The 22,203-nt window shown below is 30.3% G+C and overlaps 1 protein-coding gene across 1 annotated transcript in view; it reads right to left on the minus strand.

The window, feature by feature from the left end:
• The window catches only part of LOC122502433 (GAS2-like protein pickled eggs), a 306,098-nt gene that overhangs the window by 121,760 nt on the left and 162,135 nt on the right, over nucleotides 1–22,203 (minus strand). The window contains exon 4 of the mRNA XM_043612483.1: nucleotides 12,741–13,250. Coding sequence (XP_043468418.1) covers nucleotides 12,741–13,250 — 510 coding nt within the window. The remainder of the gene's footprint in view (nucleotides 1–12,740; nucleotides 13,251–22,203) is intronic.

Genomic DNA, 22,203 nt, shown 5'->3' on the forward strand with positions numbered 1-22,203 from the left:
ACTCAATATTTTCGGACTTATAAGCTACTGAACATATAAGGTCTACAATTAAAAGTCCAAAATTGCGAAAATTCATAACTCGAAAATTTGAACAATTAAACAAAAATAAAAAAATACGTATCTGTTTTTTTCGATACAGAATAGAAAAAAAATATTTTTGGCCGATTTTAAGAGGTCGACTTAAATCTCACGTGGAATTGCCCATATATATATATATATATATATACTAGGGGGGTCCGCCCCCTGCGCGCGCCAACCCCCTATTTTTATTTTAAAATTAATTTTTAAATTAAGAATTAAATAATAATATTTATTATCAATATTGGTTTTTAGCCAAATTCAGTAAAATTAGTGTTTGTTGAAATTATTTGTATTATTCAATTTGTTTTCAAGATACACTACGGGGAAGTAACCAATTTTGTATCTCAAAATTATAGATTCAGATTGTAGTATTTGAAATCAAGTCCGAAATATAAGACATGACTAATTTCTTTTTATTTAGATTTTAAGTTAAAAAATTCGTTTCTTCCCTGTAATATATCTTCGAAAAAAACGTTGAAATAATAAACTTTATTGTTTAATAAACAATAAAGCAGGAAAATTAATTTAATTAATAATATTACAAAAATTAATATTATTTTTGTAAATTTTTGTAAACTGAAAATACAATTTATTTGAATTTATTTTAATTTGTAATAATATGAAGTCGATTTTAAATAATATGGAAGGTACGTAGAAATGTAATTTAATTTTTGACACTGTTGACATTAATTGTGACGTACGATAACGACTCCTTAATGTCCCCCTTTAAGTTAAAAAAAAGGTTGAATTTTATCAAAATTTTGATCCCTTGGAAGGCCTTAATGAGGGTTTTTTTTATGTGTAAGTTAATAAATAGGTCAATTTTGATCTAAATTTTGATCTAACTCCAGAAGATATAAGGAAATTTGTCGATTTCATAGGCCCTTTTTTGACCTAAGTTTAAGGTTATGTTCGCCTCTCCACCTATGTCTGTGGCCGCAATAACTTTTGACCTGATTTTTAGGTTATGTTTACCTCGTGACCTACGTCTGTGCCCGCAATAACTTTTGACGTGATTTTGAGGTTATGTTCACCTCTTGACCTACGTATGTGATCTGAAATTCTGTTAAATATACTATAGCTATTTGAGGCCAACTTCAATGCGATGTCCCTTGACCTGATTTTGAGGTTATGTTTACCTCTTGACCTACGTCTATGACCTAAAGGCCAACTTCAGAGCGATGACCCTTGACCTAATTTTGAGGTTATGTTTACTCCTTGACCTACGTCTATGACCTGAGGCCAACTTCAGAGATATGACCCTTGACCTAATTTTGAGGTTATGTTTACTCCTTGACCTACGTCTATGACCTGAGGCCAACTTCAGAGATATGACCCTTGACTTGATTTTGAGGTTATGTTTACCCCTTGACCTACGTCTATGACCTGAGGCCAACTTCAGAGCGATGAACCTTGACCTGATTTTGAGGTTATGTTTACCTCTTGACCTACGTCTGTGATCTGAGGCCAACTTCAGAGATATGACCCTTGACTTGATTTTGAGGTTATGTTTACCCCTTGACCTACGTCTATGACCTGAGACCAACTTCAGAGCGATGAACCTTGACCTGATTTTGAGGTTATGTTTACCTCTTGACCTACGTCTGTGACCTGAGGCCAACTTCAGAGCGATGACCTTTGACCATTTGTGGCCAACTTCAGGGCACTGAATCCGGCGGCGAAAACTTTTTATAATATAAAGATATATATTCAGTGCCCTGAAGTTGGCCACAAATGGTCAAAGGTCATCGCTCTGAATTTGGTCTCAGGTCACAGACGTAGGTCAAGAGGTAAACATAACCTCAAAATCAGGTGAAGGGTCATCGCTCTGAAGTTGGCCTCAGGTCATAAACGTAGGTCCAGAGGTAAACATAACCTCTAAATCAGGTCAAGGGTCATGGCTCTGAAGTTGGTCTCAGGTCATAGACGTAGGTCAAGGGGTAAACATAACCTCAAAATCAGGTCAAGGGTCATGACTCTGAAGTTGGCCTCAGGTCATAGACGTAGGTCAAGGGGTAAACATAACCTCAAATTCAAGTCAAGGGTCATCGCACTGAAGTTGGCCTCAGGTCATAGACGTAGGTCAAGGGGTAAACATAACCTCAAAATCAGGTCAAAAGTTATTGCTGTAACAGACGTAGGTGAATGCCTATTAAATCGACAAATTTACTTATATCTTCCGAAATTAGATCAAAATGTAGGTCAAAATTGACCTATTTATTAACTTACACATAAAAAAGGCCTCATTAAAGCATTTCAAGAGATCAAAATTTAGATGAAAGTTTACTTTTTTCAAGGTAAAGGAGCCTAAATGTAAATTAGGTAAAAATTTATTTCAAATTTGCCTTATTTATTAACCTACACATCAAAAGGCCTTTAGATAAAATTCAACATTAAGGGGGACATTAAGGAATCGTTATCGTATGTCACAATTAATGTCAACAGTGTCAAAAATTAAATTAGATTTCTTCGTACCTTCCATATTATTTAAAATCCACTTCAGATTACAAATTAAAATAAATTTTAATTTAAATTTACAAAAATTTACAAAAACAATGTTAATTTTAACCCGAAAAAAATTTTTCGGGAAAATTTTTAAAAAATAAAAATGTTTTATCAATTAAAAATCATTCCTAATCAAAATTTCTGTAAATTAATTCTTCTTCTTCCAATAAAAAATTGTTCAGAAAATTTTTTGAAAAATAAAAATGTCTGATCATTTAAAAATCATTTCTTATCAAAATTTCTATAAGTAAATTCCTTCTTCTGTTAGTATCGATTATAAAACATTATTATTATTCAGTATTATTTTTTGAATCACTTTTTAGAATTTTTATGAATTTTATATAATCTTTACATAAGACATGACTAATTAATTTTTATTTAGATTTTGAGATACGAAACTGGTTACTTTCCCGTAGTGTATCTTGGAAGCAATTTCAATGAAACAAATAATTTCAACATACACTAATTTCACTGAATTTGGCTAAAAACCAATATTGATAATAAATATTATTACTTATTTCCTAATTTAAAACTTAATTTTAAAATAAAAATAGGGGGTTGGCGCGCGAAGCGCGCAGGGGGGCTGAGCCCCCCTAGTATATATATATATATATATATATATATATATATATATATATATATATATATATATATATATATATATATATATATATATATATATATATATGGTTCTTATTTTGGAAAAGTTGGAATTTCTTAGGTCGCCGGCCGGAATTTGAATTAAAATGTGAAAAAAATGAGATTCCCAAAAGAAAAGCCCATTTGATAAATTTTATCCCGTGCCGCAAAAGGGTTAAAGTTTAAATGGGGTTTAACATGGGTTTGGTGTACTTCTGCAAACTTTGTATTATAACTGTTACATTTTTTAAAAATTTGACTTGGGTCTATGTATTCCCATAGTTTTTCGTACGCTGAACACGAATATGATGTCAAAAATAACTTTTGACAGCTACCAGTTGTCAAAAAAGCTGTCAAATTTTGAAGATGAGAATTTTCTCGACTTTTACATTAATTTCTACGAATAAAAAGGTTTCTTGTGAATATTTCAGTTTATATTTAGCAATTTTATACCCTTTGACAGTTGCCAGCTGTCAAATGAGTTGTCAACTTTTATAGAAATCAGATTTCAAAGAGTTTTAAATCAATTATCACAAAAAACTTCGAAAATTGCTAAATGAATATTTTTTTCTAAAAATAATTTTTTAAAGACAAATAAACTTTAAAATATATGTAGTATAAAAATATTAATTATTACGTGCCACTTGGGTACAACTTATTATATGTATTTACATATTTGATTTTCATAATTTAATTAATTAATTAAAAAATTATATTTTGTATTAATTTGTCTAATACATATATGTTTTTAAGTTTAATTTTTTTAAAAATTATTTTGAGGAGGAAATAATTTTTTATAAATTTTAAAATTTATAAGAAGTAATTGGGAACGTCTTAAAAATCCTATTTAATAGAAGTTGACTACTAAATTGACAGCTGTCAACTGCCAAAATATATTAAATACCTATATATGAACTAAATTTACCTACAGAACCGTTTTTTTTGATAATTCATTTAAAACTCTTTGAAAACTGATTTTTATAAAAGTTGACGACTCATTTGACAGATGGCAACTGTCAAAGGGTATAAATTTGCTAAATATAAACTGAAATATTCACAAGAAACTTTTTTATTCGTAGAAATTAATGTAAAAGTCGTGAAAATTCTCATCTTCAAAATTTGACAGCTTTTTTGACAACTGGTAGCTGTCAAAAGTTATTTTTTACATCATATTCGTGTTCAGCGTACGAAAAACTATGGGAATACTTAGACCCAAGTCAAATTTTTAAAAAATGTAAAAGTTATAATACAAAGTTTGCAGAAGTGCACCAAACCCATGTTAAACCCCATTTAAACTTTAACCCTTTTGCGGCACGGGTTAAAATTTATCAAATGGGCTGTTCTTTTGGGTATCTCATTTTTTTCACATTTTAATTCAAATTCCGGCCGGCGACCTAAGAAATTCCAACTTTTCCAAAATAAGAACCACCCTAATATATATATATATATATATATATATATATATATATGCTTTAAGCAAGTCTCTATTCTTAATCGAGCCAATATCCTTAACCCGAAGCGTTTTCAAACTGGCAGGGAGCCGACGAGGATTTTAAGATAACGCCGGCATGCGTCGACTCACGCAGGAATTCGAGACTTTTTGCTGCACGGTTCGCCTATATCGCCGATAGATAGGAAAATAGTATTGAGTGCGCAAAGTGTCCAGGGCTCGTTATTTCAGATGAAAGGGGAAAAAGAAAAGTATCAGTGAGAGAGGCACGCGAGACGACTATTGCCAAGCTGATTGCGACAACTCTTCTTGGAGTGTAGGTATACCGGATTTCAGATGAAATCAAAGATTTTAAATCTATCGACGTACAAGTAATTAAGGGATTGCGTCAATTTCCATAGGGTAGGATGGATTGTAAAAAAATCCTTGAATGAGAATCGGGACTAACCAACTTTTCTCTTGTATCTGCACTTAATTTGTTCGATATTTGTATCAAGATGGTGTTCATTTTATCCCATGGGCAAAAATAACACATGAAACCATGTATTATTTTTGCCCATGGGATAAATTGGCCGCCATTATCATGCGGTTGAATAAATGAATGGCTTTACTACTGGTCGTCAGCTATCTATAGAAGCGCCATTTTTGTGCCTATGGGTTAATAAGAATTCGTACAAGTCTCACAAAGAAATTTTTTTCAAAATTTCTAGTTTTTAAAATCTTAATAACTTTATTTTAGGACATTTAAAGTTTATGAATAGGTCATTCGATGCGTTTTAGAAGCGTCTGTTCAATGAATATAAAACACTTAAACCTAAATGTTAATTTAATATCGAAAACCATAAAGAGTAATTTTTTCAAAATTTCAATTTTTTCAACCCTTAAACCATTCAGAAAATATGGATAAAAATATGCATTAAAATCCATATTCCGATGTTTAGAAATTGAAAAGAGGATTTGAAATTTTCATAAAAATTATAATTTTTAAATTTCTATGCACCCTAATAGATTTATTAAAATCATTCAAAAACTAATATTTGCACCTTCTGCAGATCAACTAAAATATTACTTGTGTATGGAAAAAATTAAATTTTTAATTTTGGAAAACATAAAAAAAAACTTTTTTTGGATCTAAAAGGGGATTTAGAAGTGTTAAGAATATTTAAAGGAGGTTTTTGGAAAACTTTTAGAGAGTTAGAAATTTTGACTCTCACAGAAAAAACATAAGTTCAAAATGATCCCCGTGTAAAACTCATTTTGATAAAAAACAGCGGTGTAAGAGAAATGTAACATGTTAAGATTTTTTTTTTTTTGTTTAGGGAATTTTGGGAAATCTGCCTACAGATACCTTGGATTCCGCACTCCGCAAGGTTATGTGGGGTTGGTACAATGAAACAAAAGAAAAATATATATAAAAAAAAAATAAATATTATAGGGGCCGTTCAAAAAATACGTAACGCTAATTTTCGGAAATTTGGACCCCCCCTCCCCCATGTAACGCAATGTTGTATACATTAGCGCCATTTTTTCTGCTGACCGTAACAAATAGCTTGACCCCCCCTGCCCCATAAAGCGTTACGTATTTTTTGAACGGCTCCATAATAGATTTAATAAACTGGCGACCTACTGCCAGCCCAACCCACTAAAACCCGTAACCCTTCTTCTGGAAGAGTTAGAGCAGAGGATCCAAAGTTAATTATTTGTTAACTAATATTGTTTACAACAATTTAAATAAGTTACTTTTCTAACAAAAATAAGGAAATATATGTACGGAGAAAAAAATGCTGTTGAATCAATGACATATGCGTTTGATTCATTGAATAGTGTCATAACGGGCTGTCTAACGTATATGCTGTTGTTTTGAAAGCACCGATTCTAATGATTCGATAGTATCACTTTCATTGAAACAAAAGCATATTTCTCAAATTGACAGCATACTATGTTAATAATTTGAAGGTATTCCTTTTGAATCAATATGAACAAAATTTTTTAATTATTAACAGTATATGCTTTTGAGTCAATGAATAAGGTAAAGTGCGGATAGATGCCCCCCAATTCAAAAATTACATCTAAATTCAATAAATATTAAAATTTTTAAATTTTAAATTTAATTTAAAAAATTTTTTTTTTCGATTTTTCTAAACTATTACTATTTATCATTAACATATGTAAGGACCAAATACCTACTCTCTAAATCTGAATATGTGAAATTTCACTTATTGTACGTTATAAGTCGTCTGCTCGATCAATAAGTGCATATACACTTATATAAATAAGTGAATTTTTCACTTATTCTTAGTGAAATTTCACTTATTATAAGTGTATATATATTATTAACCATGGATCGCGATTGTCGGCTATAAGAAAATTAGAAGCGATTATCATAAACAGGAGAATAGGGGAAGTGGGACGTTGTGAAAGAAAGTATCTCTTCCAGGCGTTTGGTTCATGACAGTCATAACATCGAAGATAAGTCTGATTGTACGTGAGCGGCACCGTCGTGCTTGCGACAAAACTTAACATCCAACTTAATTATATTGTGGATAGAATCCACGAAGTATGTTTTTTCTCTTTAGAAAAAATAGAATGAAAAATAGTAAAGTCACCGTGCTCTAGAAAATGATTCTACTATATAAGAACACACTGATCGAGAAAATAAGCCGGAGGCGATATCACGCCTATCCCACGCCGATAAATCTTGAGCATTGTCTTTTGCCAAGTCAAAGCACACTCTTGACCCATGCTCTCGATCCTATTGTGTACTATAGATCGACATCGCGTCGCGTGGCGTGTGACGTTATTGATTACCATGTTTCTCACAGGCCTATACTCTATGTAGGCCTCCTTCGATTAGCTTTCAAACAAGAAGTAATGGGAAAAAGACAAAAATCACGAAATAATGAAGCTCACAGCATTATATTTACAGATATACCTATATACCTCGCATGCACGTCGGATAATCCTGATATCTGATCGGGTGTTTTGATGCAGTTAATTTCCCGACACACGCTTTGCGCTAATTTCGCGCACTTATGCGCTGAAGTTTGATAACTTTTAGAGTATAAGGAGGGATATGTAAAAAACAAAAGTAGTTGAGTGCTACTTCATATGGGCAGTTCTACAGAAGAGGGAATTTGTGATGTTCAAGGTTGCTTTTTACATTAATTATGAAAAAAAGAAAATTATTTTCAGTGAAAACTGTAGAGCTTTATGGTTTCTATTATGCAACAAAACGTAACCCAGTTTCAAAAAATAAGCATTGAATTGCTAAATTCTCAATTTCTTGGCATGTCCCAATGTGAAAATGAAAGTTAAAATTGTTAAGAATTTCAATTCAGGTTAATTCTCCATTTTTTACAGTGCTTAATAAAGGTAAACTAATTATGATATCAATTAACAAAAATTGTGTACTTTGTGATCGAAATTGCCAATTGTCAGACAAATACTCAGTTTTCTAGCACACATTTTAAAATAAAATATTTTATGTTATCTAAATAATCTCTTGTTACTCGGAGGTTTTCAGGGTCGCTGATTGCGAATCCGATATCAGTTTTCCAAAATTAAATATGTCAGACAAATTATAAAATAAAAATCTCAAATTTTTATGAAATTCAATGACTACATGTTTATAGATTTTATAATTCATAAACATAACCATTTCTGCTACATTTGATCCGCCATTTTGTATTTCGAAAGACTAACTTCGGATTCATAAGCAGCGACCCTGAAAACCTCCGAGTAACGAGAGTTTCATGTGCGTTTCACCCGATTTTTGAAAACTCGTCGGCCATATTAGATCCGCCATTTTGAATTTTGAAAAACTGATTTTGGATTCGTAATCAGCGGCTTCAAAAACCCCCGTGTAACGAAAATCATAGAAAAACATAGACTATTTTGGGAGTTATTCATAATCTGTTTTTCACGACCATGGTCTCCTGCACTGCAAAAACTAGTATCTCACTCGTGTCTTAAAATGAGTTGCTTTAAGTGTTTAAATCATTGAGATACAAAATCTGTCTTATATTGAGAACATTTAATTTCATCTCGTGTCTCATTTTAAAACATTAAAGGTGACTTAATGCTTATAAGACACATAAAACGTCTTCTCATTGTGTGACGGATACTCGAAACACATATCATGTCTCAAAATGAAGTGGAAAATGTGTGAGACACTTTGTAACGTCTTAAAATGAGACACATATCTGTTTCAAATATGTGGACACAAGACATCTATGTGTTTCAAATATGTGGACAAAGCGTCTCAAAATGAGACACTTGTTTTTGCAGTGTGGTTGAATTGTTTATAAATAGCTGCAAAATTTGCAGTTTGTAATTTTTTGACAGGCCTCTTTTATAGAACTTTTATAGTATGTACTATTAATTTGAATTTAACATACTTTTTAGAACCTAAACACACAAAAAATATTGTTTGGAAATTTTCTTTCTTCGTTTGTAGAACTGCCTGAACTACCAATATTATTATATTGCTATTTTAGAAATATACACGGAGAAAACTGGATATTCAAAAGTAGATATTGAAAAAATATATTAACTCTTAACATCAAAGATATTAAACTTTAATATCTAAATATTCAAATCATATGCTAGATATTAACGCTTACCCAGGCAGAAAAGTTGGAGGTGTGCCAACACTAACGACCGGCATGGTACCGACCCGGTAGTTAAGACGGACTTATGCCGGTACCGTCAAAAAAGTACCGGGCCGGATATGAAATAACGACTGGCCCAGTACCGGCCCGGTGGTAAATGTTGATTTGTACCGGTAATGGTAATATGTTCCGGGCCGGTTGATTAAAAATATCTGGGTTAGCACCGGCCCGGTACTATAATTTAGTTCTGTTTTTATACCACCAAAGAAGATTTGCCGGTGATAATATTTGTACCGGCCCAGCACCGGCCCAGTACTACCACTTGGTTTTGTTAGTAACGGCCCGATACAGACCAAGAACCAAAATTTACTTAAGGTTTTTCACCGGCACGGGAGTTCTGCCGGCAAGTATATATTAGTACACGGGGAAAAGAGAAACGTTGATCTAACAAACTGGGCCTACTTCACGGCAATGACATTGAATTAACACTAAAGTGACCATATGGAAATAGTGTCAATGCGGGACACTCGCTTATTTATATCATTTAGTAAAAAAAAGGTCATTTGCCACAAGAAAAAAGGAACAGGGAATTTGTAGGAGTAAATTGGAGTGGATTGAAACAGCGCGCGTCTTATGATATTTACATATTTATGTTATGCTTATTTTGTAACATTAAATCACATATTTTTCTGACGATTGAATTTTTCTTAAAATATCACGAAGTCTATCTCTCTCACACTTATACGCTACTGTGTTAACCTGTAGATGTAGGATATTCTTAACTATTTTCCGGGATATGCAGGACATTTTATGTCAAATGCGGGACGTTTTGCGGGACGCTAGCCTTTGCGGGACAAAGGGGGGAAATCCGGGACAGTCCCGCACAATCCGGGACGTATGGTCACTTTAATTAACACAGGTCCACCTGTTAAATCAACATACCACGATAATTTTGCTTGACCAGAAATATGTTTGCTTGCGCATGCGCAGCGCGTGTGTAATTGTGACTGATCAGCTAGGTTATGGCCGTATATGAAAATTGACTGATCAGCTGCGTATATTTTTATATAGTCGTAAATGTTTTTAATGATTGCGGAAATTATCTTTCATAATGGATTTGCCAAGTGATTCATGTTTTAAATAATTATTTCTTAAATATTATTTATTTTGATGTATAAAATGATATAGTACGTTAATTCAACGGCTAATGGTAAAATGAATCAACACACCATCTCCTGACAGTTACTTTCGGAATCAAACTCACTTACGAGGTGACATTAATACAACATACATACATAACTACAGATGTCGCCTATGTTGAAACGGTTGAAACCGTTGAAACAGCACCGAAAAACTGTTCATCCAATCCGAAATCGGTATTAACCCAACGTTTCTCTTTTCCCCGTGTACCGGCCCGGCACAGATATTTACTTAATAATTTCCACTGGCACAGAAGTTTTGCCGGCAAAAATATTAGTACTGGCCCGGTGTCGTCCCGGTTGTTTGCTGGTATTAAACCAGCAAAAAAAAATTAAAGGGAAAAAAATTTGAAAATTAATTATTTAGTTATGCCGGCAATTATATTAATACCGGGTAGGTTGTTTATTTGTGCCGGCCCGGTATCTAGCCGGTGAATAGGACGGTTATTATTATTCATAATTACTATTTTTATTTATTTAGTTATTTTTAATAATTTAAATTGAATTAAAATAAATTAAAAAATACAAATACTGGCCCGGTAGCTCACTGGTTGAATATTAGTGCCGGCCCGGCACTGCTGCCAGGTGGAATGTCGGTTGGACTTTATAAGCTCACTTTGTATTTACTTTCCATATGCAAGTTTAGGTTAGCGGATGTTATGTCGACTTTGCAGCCTCAGGGTCCGGAGTTTAATTCCTCGAGTCTTCAGATTTTTCTATAATTGTTTATGTTTTTCTGTTTCAGCATTTAATATATTTGCTGTTTCCAATTTAAAATTAATAATAACATTGATAATAATAATAATAATTAAACAATTAATCAGACTAAAATGTAATTTTTTTAACCAGCCCGGTACCACACCGGTTGTTTTTTAGTGCCGGCCCGGTACGGTTGCCGGATACCTACTGAAGTTATCATCCGGCAATTTACCGGTACTGCGCCGGTGGAATGAATAAATTTATGCCGGTACTGGACCAGTACCTAGCCGGTTGTGCAGCCGGTAATAAACCGGCACTAAATGCCTTCAAACAATAACCGGGCCAGTACCGCCCCGGTGGATTATTCGGTACCGGCCCGGTACGTATGCCGGATACCTGCCGCAGTTATCATCCGGAAATTTGCCGGTACCGAGACGGTAAAAATTACGGTCTTATGCCGGTACCGCCCCGGCACTTATAATCCGCCGTTTGTACCGGGCCGGTACCATCCCGGTCGTCAATTTCTACCCGAGTATCATCCAGATATTTACTTTTAATATCTAGATAGCTGTCCCTATGTTAAAGAATAAAAATATTAAACTTTAACATCTAAACTCTAACATCTCCGTGTATCGGGAGAGTAGGTCTCATTGCAAAAATAAATAAATTATTGATACACCCACATTTCCGATTGCATTTATCCTTACTATGTGTGGATGGAATAGACACATACAATCGTGCTGAGGACTTTAGTGTAATTTGCTTCTAAGAATGCTATTTATTCGCAATAAAAAGGAATTTCAAATTGCAGGTTTCATAAAGCCTTTCCTCTTTGTCTAAAGAAAGAATATTTATTCTTCTCTTTAAAATTCTTTTGCATTTCTTATTTTTTGGCACTATTTAATATACAGGTAAATTTTTTTAAGAAATGTCAATTAAAGGTTTAATGAATCTTACAGAATTCTTTTTATTAGATTAGATGATTAACGAAAATTAGTCAATTATTTTTGCTATAATTAGGCAATTATAAAAATATAGTTTCAGAAACTCGAAGTGCAGAATTCTGTTTAAAAATATTTCATAAAAACTTTCTATTGGATTGTATCGAAATTTTAATAATAGTTTCCTTTGGGCTTTAATCAGATTTCTAATGAAATTAAAATTCTATCAGAATTCCAGTAGACTTTCAAAAATTTAAAGTAGTAAATATAGACGACGTATTTCTGAAAAGTTTGGCAAATAAGCCATTTTAAATCATAAAAGTTCTAAACATTTTTAACGCATTATATAGTAATTTTTAGCACGCTATATGTTGGTAAGATTTTTGCCATAGTTTCAAATTTTGGTGGTTTCATTTGCAAAAATTGTTAATTTGCTTGAGAATATTTTTACATTTTCATTCGTTTTAAAGTTAATGGCAATTGTAAGAAAATTTGAAAATTTTCATTAAAAATGATAATTTATTGAAATAATTATTCTTTTTAATATAATATTCTGACTTTATTACTTAATTTAAAAAAATATTTTTTTCGTATAAAAATATAGAATGAAACTCACCATTTCGTCGAGGCTCTTTAAATCATTGGTGACAATTTGTGGTTGTGGTCCATAAATTAAACACGGCTCTTCCTGCTGCATATCTGCATAATCATCGTCACTTTCATCGTTATTGGTCCCATTGGTAGCTTTGTTCTCGGCAGCGATTTCACGATCGATTTGTCGCTCCATTTGCACTAACATGGGGGCCAACATGCCAAATTTGGCCCCACGTCTCGCAACTTCCAACAGGCAAAGTATCACGTGCCTCTCGTTTTTGCGCATTATCAAGTCATCAGTCTCAAAGAGTAGACATTCAATGATACCAAGACTGTTGCGGCACCAACTGATGAAGTTGGACACGTTGTCCCGTGCAAAAAAAGTACCGGCCTTCGCGTTTGGTAGAAAGGCCACATCGCTCAACTGGCTCATTGGAACTGCCAACGATGAGGTTATCGAGCGAGTCATGATCTTTCGAGCCTGCCGCCTTGCCACGTATTCGGCCGCTGATTTTCGCACGTTGTTCGCGTGCTAAAAAAATAAAAGGATACGCTTATTTAATACTTCATCCCTTTTGAAAAACAGAGATCTTTCATTAGACAAGTGACTTCAAGTTATACATATAACTCAAGGTCAAAAATATTAAGATTTGCTCCTTCATTATATATAGTTACATGTACAAATCATTTAACTTACAGTTGTATAGGGGGTTGGGATTATTTATGTGTTATTTTTCAAATATTAATTACTTTCTCCATTTTCTTTAACTTAACCAACAAATAAAAAATTGCACTTTGAAAATAGGAGGAGCTTATTTTTATTGGCCAGAAGTCTTTTTTCTTAATGAGTTAAGACTAAATGTAACTTTTTAAAAATAAAATATTCACTCCCTTTTTGTACTATTGAACCAACGAATAAAAAAATTGCTTTTTTAAAGTGGGAGGAGTTAGAATCTCATTTTAATTTGTCTGAAAAGTAAATTTTCTAATTATTTTAGAAAAACGGGAAAAAATTGTCTATTTTATCTTTCTTAGTATAATTGATTGTAGCATTAATTCTATTTATTTTCTGTTTTTTTATTTTTTATATTCTACTAAATATAATAATAATTGATTTTAAAGCAAAATTAATTGTGCAGGTTATTTATTTTTTACATGAAATTGTTTAAAAGATTTTTATTCAAATTTATTTTTCTAAGTAAAATACTGATTTTTAGCTTTGAATAATATTTATTTAAATAAATTCATTTATTTTAATAATCGAAAAAGTTTTGCTAAATTACTAATTTTTGATCACATTGTAAAAAACGTTTTTTAAATGTAAAAGATATGATTTATGTTAATGTATTATTGTTATTAGTAATATCTGTTAAATCAAAGAAAGCAATTTTTTTCAATGTTCACTATATATTTATACACATCATTTTGAAACTTCGCACGTTTATCCTAATCAGTTCCTTTTGTTTGACAGGTCACGGTGTGTTTTAAACTGATTTTACCCAAAAGTCCTGGTATCTGGGATTTTCTTCTTGATTTCGTTTCTGGAGTGTGTGAACACATAATTTTACAACAAAAATTAAAATAATCGCTGGAGCCGTTTTTAAGAACATCGATTTTTATTTTAAAAAAACGAAAATTCAAATTTGCTTAAAAAATTTCTATTTTAGAAAAAAACTTTTCTTATAAAAGTTACAGATAATAAAAATAGGAATATTTCTTATTAAGGTCTTTTTCTAATACAATTAACACTTTCCGAGATATTCGAAGAAAACTGACATTTTTATACATTTACATTATATATCGATGGGTGTTACGAAAAAAAACTCTTAAAATTTTTTTGCAAGAAAACTAACACTCCTGATTTTTAACCCTCCTGCGTACCTATTTTCACCCATAAAATTGTTTCCAAATGCACAAATTTTTCACACTGTTGGATTTTTCTACAAATTGGTACCTAACGGTTTTTGGGGTCGCTGATTACGAATCTGAGGTCAGATTTAAAAAATTCAAAATGGCGGATCCAATATGGCGGATGAATTTTTAAAAAATTGTTTGATTGTAATGAAACTTGGTATCTAGAGGTTTTGGGGTCGCTGATTACGAATCTGAGGTCAGATTTAAAAAATTCAAAATGGCGGATCCAATATGGCGGATGAGTTTTTAAAAAGTTCATCCAAATTTCTTGAAAATTTATAATCGGGGTTTTTTGAGGTCGCTGATTACGAATTTAAGGTCAAATTAGAAAAATTCAAAATGGCGGATCCAATATGGCGGACAAATTTTTAAAAAATTGTTTGGTTTTATTAAAAAATTTTAATGAAACTTGGTGTCTGGGGTTTTTTGAGGTCACTTATTACGAAGCTGAGATCATATTTAAAAAATACAGAAGATCAGAGCCAATATGGCCGCCAGTTTTAAAAATATTTTAGATTTGTTATAGATATGTTGGTATTTTACAAGTCTTATTTTATAAACTACGTCTCTGTTATATGAAACAATGTGCATTTTTTAGACTTCCAAAGTTGGGTAGTACTACATAATGATGTTTTATATATTTAACAATTTAACACATATTTAAATAAATAATTATAGATGTTAATTAACTCCTTGCACAAAAGACTTAGAAACATGCTTTTTCCAAATTTTAAAAGTTAACAAGATCAGTATTATTGTAAGTTTCATGTTTGTTAATTGCAAAATTGGAGGTATTTTATTCAACTTAGTTAATTGCAAAATTAGAAGAAATTGCATGCTTTTAGATGTTTTTTGTAAAAAGTTAGTAAATAACAACATTATTTGTTTAAACAATTAAAGAATCGTTTAATTTATGAAGAATCTTCATGTAATATTACTCAGCTTAGTTGATTGTAAAATTAGAAAAAAAATTGCATGTTTCTAGATGTTTTTGTAAAAAGTTAGTAAATAACAACATTATTTGTTTAAACAATTAAAGAATCGTTAAATTTATGAAAAATCTAAATGTACTATTACTCAGCTTAGTTAATTGCAAAATTAGAAAAAGCTGCATGTTTCTAGATATTTTTGTAAAAAGTTAGTACATAACAACAATTATTTGTTTAAACAATTAAAGAATTTTTAAATTTATAAAATATTCTTATATTGCCATTTTGAGTTTTGAAAATCTGACCTCAGATTTGTAATCAGCGACCACGAAAACCTCTAGATACCAAATTTTATTAAATTCAAACAATTTTTTTAAAATTCATCCACCATATTGGATCCGCCATTTTTAATTTTTTTAATCTGACCTTAGATTCGTAATCAGCGACCTCAAAAACCCCCGAGTATAAATTTTCAAGAAATTTGGATAAATTTTTGAAAATTTCATCCGCCATATTGGATCTGCCATTTTGAATTTTTCTATTTTGACCTTATATTCGTAATCAGCGACCTCAAAAACCCCCGATTATAAATTTTCAAGAAATTTGGATGAATTTTTTAAAAACTCATCCGCCATATTGGATCCGGCATTTTGGATTTTTTTAATCTGGCTTCATATTCTTAATCAGCAACTCCAAGAACCCTTGAGATACCAAGTTTCATTAAAATCAAACAATTTTTTTTAAAGAAGTATGTATTTGCAACTTTTATTTTGTGACCTATCCTCTAGTGTTTATAACAAATATTTAATACTTTGTTTATTAACAAATACTTTAATTAGAGACTTTTTTATGTATGTATCATTAACTATGAACCTTACACTGTAAGTTGCACTTTGTCTCGTGTGTTAAAGTTAATTTGTTTAAAAGTTATGAGAAAAAATATTTGGACGAGTATACTCGTCCTCGCGCATTTGGTAACAACTTAGTTTGGACGAGTATACTCGTCACGGTACGCAGGAGGGTTAAATGAAAAAATGAACTTTTAATTTTAAAAACTAATTTTATTATATTAAATTTTTAAATGAATATTACAACATATGGAAGAGAAAATTCAAAAAAACTCTCTTATTTGTATCGTAAACTTAAAATGGAAACTGTATTTTTAGTTATATTTTCTTCGGAATTGTTTTTTTTTCGTCCTGAATCTCGACTGTGTTTTTTTGTAACACTCATCGATATTAACAAACTTACACTGTGTATAATATTCACACGTTACTATGTTCATGTTTATAAATAACAACCCAAGACAGCACGTAAGCTTTCAGCAAGCTTGAGGCAAGCTTGCCGCGCAAGATTGCCAATATTGACGTGCAAGTTTGCAGCAAGCTTGCCACAAGCTTAAAATGTCCCACTCATAGCAAGCTTCATGTGCAAGTTTGCTGCAATATTGCACTGCAAGCTTGCAGCAATATTGCACTAAAGGTTGCCGCAAACTTGATGTAATCTTATATGGAAATTGTTTATTATATAAAATTAATAATTTATTATTAGCAACAAATTTATATTTAATATTTTTAATTTTTATTAAACATTAAAAAATTATATCAACGTTATAATAATAATGTTATTAATTTTCCCAAAGAATTGGAGTTGGGAACTATTATCCATGATCAGTGGATAATAATTAAAAATTGTCAACGTCGTAGCAGACGTTAACTATACACATTATCATTTAAGATAATATGCTGAAAAGTCTGTTCAGCGGACCAATACTTATACTCTGCGCGAGACAAGTCGTGCGCGAGAGAGGTATTTCTCGCCATCTAGCAAGGAATTGGAAAACTAATAGAAGTTTCTCTTATAATTCTTTAACTCCTTGCTAGATGGCGAGCAATACCTCTCTCGCGCACGACTTGTCTCGCGCAGAGTATAAGTATTGGTCCGCTGAACAGACTTTTCAGCATATTATCTTAAATGATAATGTGTAGGTATAGTTAACGTCTGCTACGACGTTGACAATTTTTAATTATTATCCACTGATCATGGATAATAGTTCCCAACTCCAATTCTTTGGGAAAATTAATAACATTATTATTATAACGTTGATATAATTTTTTAATGTTTAATAAAAATTAAAAATATTAAATATAAATTTGTTGCTAATAATAAATTATTAATTTTATATAATAAACAATTTCCATATAAGATTACATCAAGTTTGCGGCAACCTTTAGTGCAATATTGCTGCAAGCTTGCAGTGCAATATTGCAGCAAACTTGCACATGAAGCTTGCTATGAGTGGGACATTTTAAGCTTGTGGCAAGCTTGCTGCAAACTTGCACGTCAATATTGGCAATCTTGCGCGGCAAGCTTGCCTCAAGCTTGCTGAAAGCTTACGTGCTGTCTTGGACCTGAAAGGTAAATTTTTTCTTGTTAAACAAGAAGTAAAAATGTCTAAAAGTAGAGCTTTAACGCACGAATTTGATTAAAAAATATGTAAAATGTCATTTTTCCGATTATCTTGGAAACTATTCATTGTATATTAGAAAAAAATCTAAATAAAAAATATTCATATAATGGATAAATCGACTATAGAATAGTTTATTTATTAATTATAAGAGCTTTTTCTAACATTTTTAGTTTTTTTGATGAACTTTTTTCTACTATTTAAAGTCTAACCACCTGGGTACATTTATGTTTATCTAATCTGTCAGGAATTTCAAGTAATTATTTATTAATTAGAGCTTTATTAATTGCAATTTTTGTTTAAATCGAATCTCTAAATATTCATTTTACATTATCAATACTTCGTTTTGCTATCTAACACATTCTAAATAGTTTTTTTCAACTGTTACCTTATGTCTACCTTATGTCTACCTTATAGTAAACCCAAATCTGGCATAGAATTCAATTATTTTCATAAATAATAAAGCTCATTCCAGAATTTTAATTATTTTTAGTAAAATTTTAATCGAATTCCTCGAAAAATGTAATTATTCTTAAAAATTAGTATTTAAATAATTGAATAATTTTAAAAAGGTTTCCAATTCAGATATTCGAAAATTTGAATTTTCTATATTTTTAACTGGAAATTTTAAAGAATTAATTTTTTTGAAAAAGTTTAATTTAATTATTTTTTAAAATAATTTGAAGTTTTTAATGTCTAATATATATTTAATCAAAGAATTTTCGAATAATCGAAATTTTGTAAAATTGAATTTTAAAAAATTGTAGGTATTTGAAAATTCTCAAAGAACTTTTTAAACAAGTTGTAAATCCAGATGTTCATTACATGAACATTTTGCTTCCTTTTTACGATCAGCAAAAATTTCATCAATTTAACATTTATAAAATAAAGTTCATTCGTCAGTTCGTCTTAATAGAAAGAATAAAACTTTCTTATACAGTAACATAAATCTAAATAAATAAAAAAATTTTTAGAAAAAAAGTGAATTTTTCAACTTTAATTGTAATTAATTCTATAATTTTCAATATAATATGTAGGGGAGACTAGGTGCAGTTGTTACAATTTTGATAAAAAAAGTTACTGTGATTAGAGTTTAACTCCAATTTGTTTGGTCAAAAACGATTAAATCAACACAGTAAAAAGTAAATCTTATTCTAAGAACGAGATGAAATTAAGCAAGTCATGAAACTAAGACCAGTCTTAATTTAAGCACAGCTTGCGTGAAAATAAAGATAAGAAATCTGAATTGACAGTTCTCATTACTATACTGTAGTGAATTTCTAAATTATTCACTGAATTTAATAGTTGTAGGGGAGGATGGGGCAAGGATAGTTAGGTAAGACCTTTTCGGATCTAGCGGACAAACTTGAATATGTATCTGCAAACGAAAAGTATTTTTGGAAAGCCTGGTTATTTGGCTATAATTTTACTATACATTATTTTACTGTAGACTCAAATCCCTACGAGATACGAATGAAAAAGTAAAAAAAATCCGAATGCTAAAAATGTTATAGAAAATCAGTAAATTTTCGTTTTCTTTATTTTATTGAATTTAGACTATTCAATATTGATATCTCAAGTATTAAAAATATGTATTGAACATTTTCTAAATTTCAATTATTGTATCAAAATTCATCTGAACTAGAATCAGAGATTTAACCAATTTTCTTCAGACGACCACCAATTTCTTGGTCAATAAGCTTCGTTTTCCATTTTAATCAAAATCCTTGAAAAATGTAACTATTCTAAAAAATTTTATTAAAATTCGTCAAAAAAATTCAATTATTTAAAAATTTGTTAATAAAATTCTGTATGAAAATTAAATTTTAAGAAATATTCAATTATTCAATAAATAATTTACTTTTGTATTTAAATAATATAGAATTCTTGTAGAATTTTCTAATAAAAATTGATTTGAAAATGAATTTTACTTTAAATTTTAGATAACAATTGAATATGAAAATAATTTTGAAGAAGTTACAGTAACAATATTCTTATCTTATAATATAAAATAATTATTTTATCTCTTGAACATCTTTAAGAAAAAATGAAGAAATCGATCACTCCGAGTCTTCGACTTGGAGCAATCGATATCTTCATGTTTTATAACAATATTTTCAAAGTTGTTTAATTTCAAAAAGGTTTGAATTTGAAATTTTTTAAAATCTTAATTCCTATGGAAAAATAATAATAATTTTTAAATATTTATTTAAAAAAGAAGTTATTGATGTTTTTGAATAATTTTACAATTAATAAAGTTCGTAAATTAATGTAACAGAACATTTTTTGAGGAGGTTTATATTTGTTTTTTCTAATTAAAAAAATATCATTGACTATTTTGATAAAAAAATTAATTTTTATGTAAAATTCCTGTGGAGTGAAACATTACTTTATTAGTGTAAATAAAAGGTTTCCAATAAAAATTTCCAAGGTTTTAAAATTTGTTGTAAACTTTTTCTTTTAGTTAAAAAATTCATTTAAAATATTAAAAACTTAAAATTTTTTCGTTAGTCAACTTTTGTGCTCAACACTGAGAAGATGCGGACATTTAAAAAATTAATTAAAAATTTCATGGGCTTCGGGACTAAAGATTGAGAAGGTTGCAGTCAAGTTAATTTCAACTTTTAGAAAATTTTCGATGCTATGTGGTAATACTAATTGGATGTCTTAAGCAATTTATTGGATCGCGCTCCAGAGTCCAATGAATTATTGTATTGACGCCATAAATTGATGAAAAAAATCTTCCTTCGGGATTATTTTACTGGTTGTCATAATAATAGTAATGCTACTTCAATTATTTTGATCTTATGGGCGGATTTGACAGTAACTGACAATAATGCTTATTTCGTGGCGCAAAAGGTTAAGTAATATCAACTATCTCAGAATCATAAATATCAGGTTAATAATTTATATATACTTTCTACATTTATAACTTTCTAATCATATCTTTCTGGGCTTTAAATAAATTATTCATTCCAATGATAAAAATATATTGAAAAAAGACATTTATTCTCAAAACGCGACATTTTTCTAATAAGAAAAAAATATTTTTTTGATAGAACGCTTGAACTCAAATACTATATGGCGCTGAACCTTCTTTTATATTCTAATTATATGTAAAGAGAAAATAATTTATTTTTTATAGAATTTAAATAATTTTAAATTTAATTAATTTTCGAAGGAATAACATTACAATCTGTATATTTGTGAAGTCTTTTTTTAGTATATATCTTCTAGATATTTTCAAAAATATACGCAAAGAATATTGATTTCTATACTAGGTAAATATTTCTTTTTACGGTAACTGCATAATAAACCTTAATTAGTTAAAGTCTTGCAATTATTAACTACTTTAAAGTGCAACTGTGTAAACGTTTGTATTTAAGAACCTTTTACTCTTTTATATCTTCAACGAGACTTCTATCCAACCAGTTCTTTTCCATGTAGTATAGAAAATAGAGGGACACGGCTATTAATTATTTGGTAGCGAGCCGACGTCTTGTCTTTTCATACGACAACCACTACTGCTGAGTATACCTTTCACTAAACACGATCTCTTAGGCTTCTATATACTCTTCCCTTTTCTTTAGAATTCACGAAAAGGGAAAATATTTCGTCTTTATTTCACTCTTGAGAAATTTTAATTTTTTATATTATATATTACATGAACAATATTGACTTCTCCGACTAAAGTAAATATTATATTTACCGTAACATTCCTTTTAAAATTCACGTTATGTCAAATAATTTGAATAATTTATCATCTTTATTTGACAATTGAGTCTTTTTAAATAGACGATTTAACTTTATCAATATATTATAACAATTGAAACACACGGTAATTCAAAAAAGTAATGACTTATTTTTTCTTTTTTCAAAAATTCTGCTTCTAATAACACTCGAAAAAACCAAATTTTTCAATGGAATATCATACGGGAGAGATGGTCAATTCAAATATTTTACCAAATTTGCAGAAAAATATAATTCATTATAGGTTTTTCTTCTTCCTTTCGTGACTAAAAATTAAAATAAACAATAAATTGTTGAATATTATTGGGTGAGATTGACATGCTACTTAAGTTTATTGTTGCTAGGAAAAACATTAAATTATTTAGAAATTCATTTTTTTATTATATGTATATATTTTGCAAGGGAACACTGGAATGTCCAAATAC

Source organism: Leptopilina heterotoma, unplaced genomic scaffold (genome assembly GCF_015476425.1).
Source record: "Leptopilina heterotoma isolate Lh14 unplaced genomic scaffold, ASM1547642v1 Lhet_228, whole genome shotgun sequence".
Lineage (NCBI taxonomy): Eukaryota > Metazoa > Arthropoda > Insecta > Hymenoptera > Figitidae > Leptopilina > Leptopilina heterotoma.